General features: G+C 26.9%; 2 protein-coding genes across 4 annotated transcripts in view; one reads left to right on the top strand and one right to left on the bottom strand.

The window, feature by feature from the left end:
* The window catches only part of Hlc (putative ATP-dependent RNA helicase DDX56), a 28,228-nt gene that overhangs the window by 12,968 nt on the left and 8,070 nt on the right, over positions 1–7,190 (bottom strand). The window lies entirely within an intron of this gene.
* LOC106687700 (uncharacterized) overlaps positions 1–7,190 on the top strand; it is an 11,197-nt gene continuing 4,007 nt past the window's right edge. For 2 of the 3 annotated variants that reach the window (XM_024360114.2, XM_014431725.3), the window contains exons 1-4: positions 1–58; positions 4,776–4,837; positions 5,117–5,278; positions 6,412–6,570. In XM_024360114.2, the coding sequence (XP_024215882.1) occupies positions 5,172–5,278; positions 6,412–6,570 (266 nt within the window). In that variant the 5' untranslated portion in view covers positions 1–58; positions 4,776–4,837; positions 5,117–5,171. The remainder of the gene's footprint in view (positions 59–4,775; positions 4,838–5,116; positions 5,279–6,411; positions 6,571–7,190) is intronic. The other variant, XM_014431726.3, reaches the window with a different exon arrangement.

Genomic DNA, 7,190 nt, shown 5'->3' with positions numbered 1-7,190 from the left:
ATATATAAATAACGTTCAATAAAATATGTCAAATGAAACCATCCTTCCAACAATTTAGGTAAGTTATAATTTAGTTATTAATAAATAGATGTTTATTTAAATATCAATAAAATTATTGAAAGATAAGTCATAGAAGCAAAATTAACTAGATCTACTACAATAAAATGATACACAAACTTTTTACAGTTAAAAACATGTACTAATAAAACAGTTTCTTAATAGTTTTATTAATGTTATTTAACATTAACATGCATTTATTCAGTTCATAAATCCAACTTAGTGATTATCATAAACCAGTGTTAAATTTATAATATGAGATGAGTAAAGTGTAAATGTTGCTTGAATTTAAAATAATTATACAAAAACAATCTGTAACCTCAATGTAGTAGTAAAATATAAAATACTTCATGAAATGAGAATAACTGAAATTAGTTTTAAGTAATACACTAATTACAGAGGTTGTTGGAAAAGGACCCATACTTAAATTAGTAGTAATGAGACATAGTATTTTAAAGTTTTTCTTATATTGGTTCATTAACTACCAATGGTATCTCCAGTATTCCTTTCAATTGACTTTATTCAAGGAATCCGAATATGAAGAATACTAAAACACTGATAGTCCCTGTTTTACTTAACCTTATTTTAAGTCATTTTGGAGGTAAATTCCAAACCAATCCATACCAGGATCAGCTCAACATCAAGCAAATTCAGAGTTACCTTCCTTGAAAATAAATAAATAAATGAATGAATGAAGCTGTTAATAATCAATATGAAAGAAAAAATACCTTTTCCAACAACTTTAATTTATAATTAACAATACGAAAATAGTTATTAGAGAAATACTTAGTTACATTTTACTACTTTATAAATGACACATAGCCTTTTTTGCATCCATAAAATTGAACACTAAAAAAACTACTTTGATAGTAGTTGCAAATATATTGTAGTTAAGTATATATTTCAAGTTTACTTAATGCCTTACACTGCTAATTAATCAATGCTAAATAAGTTAAGTATTAATAATTATAAATTTCTATTAACTAAATATTAAAATAATAAATAAATTAAATGTTAAAATCAATATTTAATTTATTGATAATTAATAAACAATAAGTTCACTTAGTGCTTGACATCTGTAATTAATAATTTTAATCAATAAATTCATACATTTTAAGAGTAACAGCTGAATTACATCAACCAAAAATTTAAATTTTGAATAAGAGGATAAAATATACTTCTTATAATATAACAAAATATTTTTAACATGTTAACTGCCAATGACAAGGTAGCTCATAGTTTACATTATTTCCTAGAACATCTAACAAGTTATCTCAGTTTTGGTTATTGACTTGAACCAACAAGTTATTAAATAGTTTATTAGCAATATTTAGGCGGCTACAATGAAATCCATATATTATGGGAATAAATAAAGTGGAAAATACGTAGCATTAAAAAAAAGGGGACTCAAATAGCAGAGATAATGTTAATTTGAAATCAATAAAGTTTTTCAGGGCTGAATAAACAAGCTACAAAACATAGTAAAGTAAGGTGGGATTATGAGATGAGAAGAAAATAAAAAAATTATGTAAAAATGAAAAGAACTCAAAATGAATAAAAAACAAACAAATAAAATAATAAATAATAAAACAAAAAACTTGCTTTGGTGCCTACATCACACAACTTTCACTTAGGTTCCCAAGTTAGATTGGACTTATATTATAAAAAAAATAAACATTAGGGAAGGGAAAATTATAAATTTTTTTGTTGCGCTATAGAAATTGATATTTTAGGATTCTTGAGATGGGAATAACGAATATAAATTTATTCCTGCCAAGAACACAAGACATAGCAAAATGCAGTAGGGAAAGATGGGGCTTTTTCCGATTCAATCAGATGTGCCTTTTTTTTCTTTTTTCTACTTTAGTTATTCATAAAATTCTTTAATATTTTGTATTGATACATTGCATACAATTGTTAACAATAAGAACTGCAGTTTTATTCATTTATTTTTTCAAATAAACCAAACTAAAGGAACTTTAGAGAAGATTTATTGAAAATTCTGCATTATGGCCCTGTTAGACAATTTCAATAAAGATAAGGCCTATCTGGTATTAAGGATCACTTAATTGTACACTGATTTACTGAAATTATTTAAAATTGTTAGATTTGTTAAGGAGAAAATAAAAAAATTGATTCTGTAAAGTGCCATTTCCGGTCGATCGATTTTAGTTAAAAAGCATATATCCACCACCTTAAATATCTAATTTCAGTTTCATACTATTTCTTGTTTTTTGAGCTAGACTCATCACACATGGACATAGACCATTTGCAAAGACCTCAAAACGTGTATTTCCGTTGAAAACTCAAATTCAGAATTTTTCACAATACTTCCCCTTACTACATATTTCATATAGCATACAAATATGCTATCTGCTATTTAAGTAACCCCACCCTTTTTTTTTTTTTTTTTTGTAACTGAATAATCTTCCTTTATTTCTATACGGTCAACTAATAACCGCCTGATATTTTTGTACCGCTAAAAATATGAATAACTAACCTCAGAAATAGTGCACTAGCAGTTAACATCTTAACCAAAAACTTAGCCAATTAATACTTTCTACTTGTCTACAGTAATATAAAATATAAAAACCAAATTATTCAAAACAGATGATTAAATATAAGAAGTTAGGTATACATTAAAATAAGATAATAAAACCTCTGAACTTACAATATACATCAAGGCTACCTAGAACAAAAATAGTAATTTTCTTATTTTTCTGATAATAGGAAGTAGATATCTTGAAATTCTTATCCAGGAGCTGTGAAGATAACATTAAGAAAAGAATGAGTGACAATCTAGTCATGACATAAATTAAACATAAACTAGACTATCACCCACTCTCTTCGGACTGCAGAAAAAACAACTAATTTTCTTCATAACAGATTTGATAGGTAGAATCAAATAATAAAGAATGCATGAAGAGGGTGCTACTTGAAGAGACTTTTTTTAAAAAACTTGAGATGCTTTTCTAAAAATCCCCATATCCTCAAAACTTGAAGCCTTAGATGAAACTTGAAGTATACTTCATTTTTCATTTCTAATTGACTGATTACACTTCCTGCCGTAATTTAACAACATTCCATTGGAAGGTTCGGTTCACCGAGTTTTAAAAACAGTTAAAACAACTTGAATGATTTCAATAATTGCTACAGATATTTTTAAATCGTCAACTCAAATTTCTCTCTTTGCGGGTAAATCAGCTCCTCTTTAGGAAGTCATCAAATACAAATTCTTTAAAATATTTAAAACATAAAGTAAAAGTAAAAATAAAAATCTTCTACATAAAAACCTACTCACTTATGCACATCTGTGTAGAATGAAAATTATTTCAAAATTTATAATTACTAATAACTTTAATTATAATTTTTTCCAATTTCTTGATACTGGTATTTATTTATTAAATAAATCAATTGGTATCCTGGTTTAGTCTCAACACTCTTTATTATATTAATAGTCCAACGTTTCAGCCAAATCGGCCATTCTCAAGGACTATCTTCAAATATAAATTCTCACCTTACATCAAAAATTAAAAAATGTTTTGTTGACTATTCTGCTCACCCCATTAATTGCAAGTCAAAATTACCCTATTTTTTCAAAACAAATTAATTTTTAAAACTTTATATGATAGTGATAGTGTTGATTAATTAAAATTAAAAGTTTTAAAAATTAATAAGTTTTTTTAAAAAAGAAAAAGAAAAGATAGGGTAATTTTGATTTATAATTAATGACCTGGGCAGAATAACCTGCAAAACATTTTTAAATTTTTGATATACTGAAAGATTATTGATTGACCGTGTGTATAGATGAATGGAATATGGTCCGGGTGCGGTAAAAAAAAACTCAAATAGTAAATGATTATACTATTTTTATTGAGCCAACCTATTTTTATACTATAAAAATAGTATAATCATTTACTATTTGAGTTTTTTTTTACCGCACCCGGACCATATTCCATTCACTTGAATTTTTGATGTGAGGTGAGAATTTATATTTGAAGATTTCCCTTGAGGATGGCCGAAACGTTGGACTATTAATATAATAAAGAGTGTTGAGACTAAACAAGGATACTAATCAATTTATTTAATATGCTAATAACATCATTAATCATGAAGAATTGAAACTTTGAAAATATTTCACAAACTTATCAATAAAATCTCCAAACTTATAGACTTTGTTTTAAAGTAGTGAACAAACCCATTCTTGAGTCACTAAAGGGAGTATAGAATATAGAAAAAATCTTGAGAAGATCAACTTAGAAACTTATAACCTTTAAAAATAGTTAATTAGAGAGTAAAGTTAAACTAACCTAGTGGTAACAATGAATTATTTTAATTACTTTTGTACTTACATACTAGCTATGCTGAAAGTTTTTTGTAAGCTACTAATCTTCCATACTTATTTAATTGGTGATTATCTAATAATCACTATTTTAAATAGTGGTAATGTTTATTTTTAAGACTGTACAAAATGATTGAAGATCTGGGTATCATTCACTACGAAAGATGCTACAATAAAATACTTAAAAAGCTATTACATAATCCCATTGAAGAAAGTATAGGAGGATGATAATGTGTATTTATTTGAATGAGATATAGTGAAGGTAAAGTGGCAATAAGAAGAAAGGAATTAGAAACAATACATAGTTTGATGGTTTATTATTAAGTTTTAAAGTTTATTTATAGTTAGATGAAAAATTTGTCCTTTGTTTCAATAGGGAAAAGAACAAGAGTAACTAAGAGATAAAAGTGATTGGAAAGGAACAATTATATGAGGGAGGTATGTACACATAATATCATATCATTCATATTAATATGAATCAGGTTATGGAGCACTAGTTATGGCATAAGTACCATTAACTTTTTTCATAACAGATTTACCAAAAATTGAATGAATGTTATTCATTATTATAAAGAAAATGTATTAGTTTAAAAAAAACAACTTTAACTTATACAACTTGCAACAAAAAATATTATAGACAAAAAAGTAGAGCAGATATATACAGAATAAGATTTTGATAAAATATTATGCTCATGATGTATTTGTTTTTTCTCATAGCAGTAGGTGAAATAATTACTCTGGCTTCAAAAATGATAGATCCTAATAAAGCAGAATGGGAAAAAAACTAGTAATTAAATGTAAAAAAAGAATTCGAAAATTTAAATCAAAAAGTGATGGAGAAGCTAAAGATACAATATATTATTCTGAAAGTTTTCCAAGGTAAGAATATATTTTAAAAGATACTTAATTTCCTTACGTATTTAAGGTTCAATGTCAGTATCAGGATAATAGTTTGATGAATTTTAACTTTGAAGTTTCTGAATAGAAGGCAGGAGTTACTCAATTTCAAAATTAAAAAATAACAAGTTACAGAGAATCACCTTGTATTAAACCCTACCAAATATCAAACATCTGAGAATAATGATTACCAATTTGAACTTTATTAAACATTTCGGTCATTACATCTTTACTGGATTTACTAACTTTTCTTTGGCATTCCTAGTTCAATTAAAATATTATACAGCCTCTGGCCATCAATAGCATCCTAAGCCTTTTTGAAATTGATATAATGCCGATGAACAACTCCATTGTATTAAACTTTTTTGGAGAATTTGGTGTAGTAAAAAAATTTGACCGATTAATCAAAATTAAATCATTTATGATATAATAAAAATCAAAATATAACTTTTTTCCTTGGAGAGAACATAGCAATGAAAAATATTAAAAAAATTCATTCATAATAATATATAAGTAAAAGTTACATAGTAAATTAAACTGTTTATTATTTAATAATTGCTGAGAAGTTTTGAGTTTAAAGATCGAGAGTTCAACCAGTGCCCCGAATGCATAGAATTAGAGTTCAGGGGATGCAACACAGGTATGTCATAATGAAAAGTAGTAATCTCCTCATAGTACAAGAGCTATGTGTAACCCCATCAAACTCTTTCTGTATCCTTGAACCCTGGATGTACATGGACCACACTTTTGGAAACAATGAAGTTGTCCAAAACCATATAGGCTAATAAAAGAGGGTCTTCATCATTTGATATGTTGATTAATCTCTAGACAAAATTCTTACCAAAATAAAACTACTTCCCTAAACTCCAGTCAAAGCTTAACTAAAGCTACATTATTTATAAATGTTTTAGTATGCTCTATGGAAAGACATTATTAAGGATTTTAACATCTACCAATCAAAGCAATAAAACATAATAATAATTAACCTTAGAATCCAGAATTATTTTATCTCAATCATTGTCTATAGATTAATAAGTGTAAACTCCAGCATTTTTAGACCTCTTAGCTAGATATAGCTCTAGCTATTTTAGCTATATATTTCTCCACATTTTAAGGTGCAAAAGTGAAGGAAAAGATTATGAAATATTAGACTTAGGATCAGAGGAAGATGTTGAAACACCAAAAGAAGTCTTAGAAGAAACAAGCACAAGGATAGCATATTCCCTAGAAAAATATGTAGAACCGCAGTACAGACTACAGTTGTCGACATTCAGGTATCTTAAGTGGATAAAACAAAAAAAATAAAATAAATTAGAGCAACTAAGTCATTCTAGTTAACGATGACAACCCCTAAGGTGGCTTCATATCACACCTTTGGAGAGATACAGATGTAAGTTGAAATTGATTAAGTGTTCAAGAGGCACGTGCACAAAAAGTTTGAACAATTTGGCAAAATATGGGATACAAATTGCACATAAAACTAAAATATCATCTATATTTTTAGTTACTATCTATACTTTAATAAACCTCAAAAAATACTAAAGCATTATCAACTCATTTTAAGAAAAATTGCTCTTACTTCTATGCCTCTCCAAATGTCCGATTTATTCACCAAATCAGAGTAGAAAAACCTGTAAGAAACTCATGGAAATGAGCACTTTCTTAATAGAAATAAGCAATATTATAAAATTCTATGTAGTCATTAGAGTCAAAAACTAGCTAATTATTAAGATCTTTTAACTAAAGTTAAATTAAACCACTCAAATAATTGTGAAACATTTTAATTTCTAAATATATATATAACCTGCAAAACATTTTTAAATTTTTGATATACTGAAAGATTATTGATTGACCGTGTGTATAGATGAATGGAATATGGTCCGGGTGCGGTAAA

This window comes from Halyomorpha halys, unplaced genomic scaffold (genome assembly GCF_000696795.3).
Source record: "Halyomorpha halys isolate HHAL.00 unplaced genomic scaffold, Hhal_1.1 Scaffold999.1, whole genome shotgun sequence".
In the NCBI taxonomy this organism is placed as follows: Eukaryota; Metazoa; Arthropoda; class Insecta; order Hemiptera; family Pentatomidae; genus Halyomorpha; species Halyomorpha halys.
Note: the sequence above shows the minus strand (reverse complement) of the source record. Positions and strands in the feature narration are given on the sequence as shown.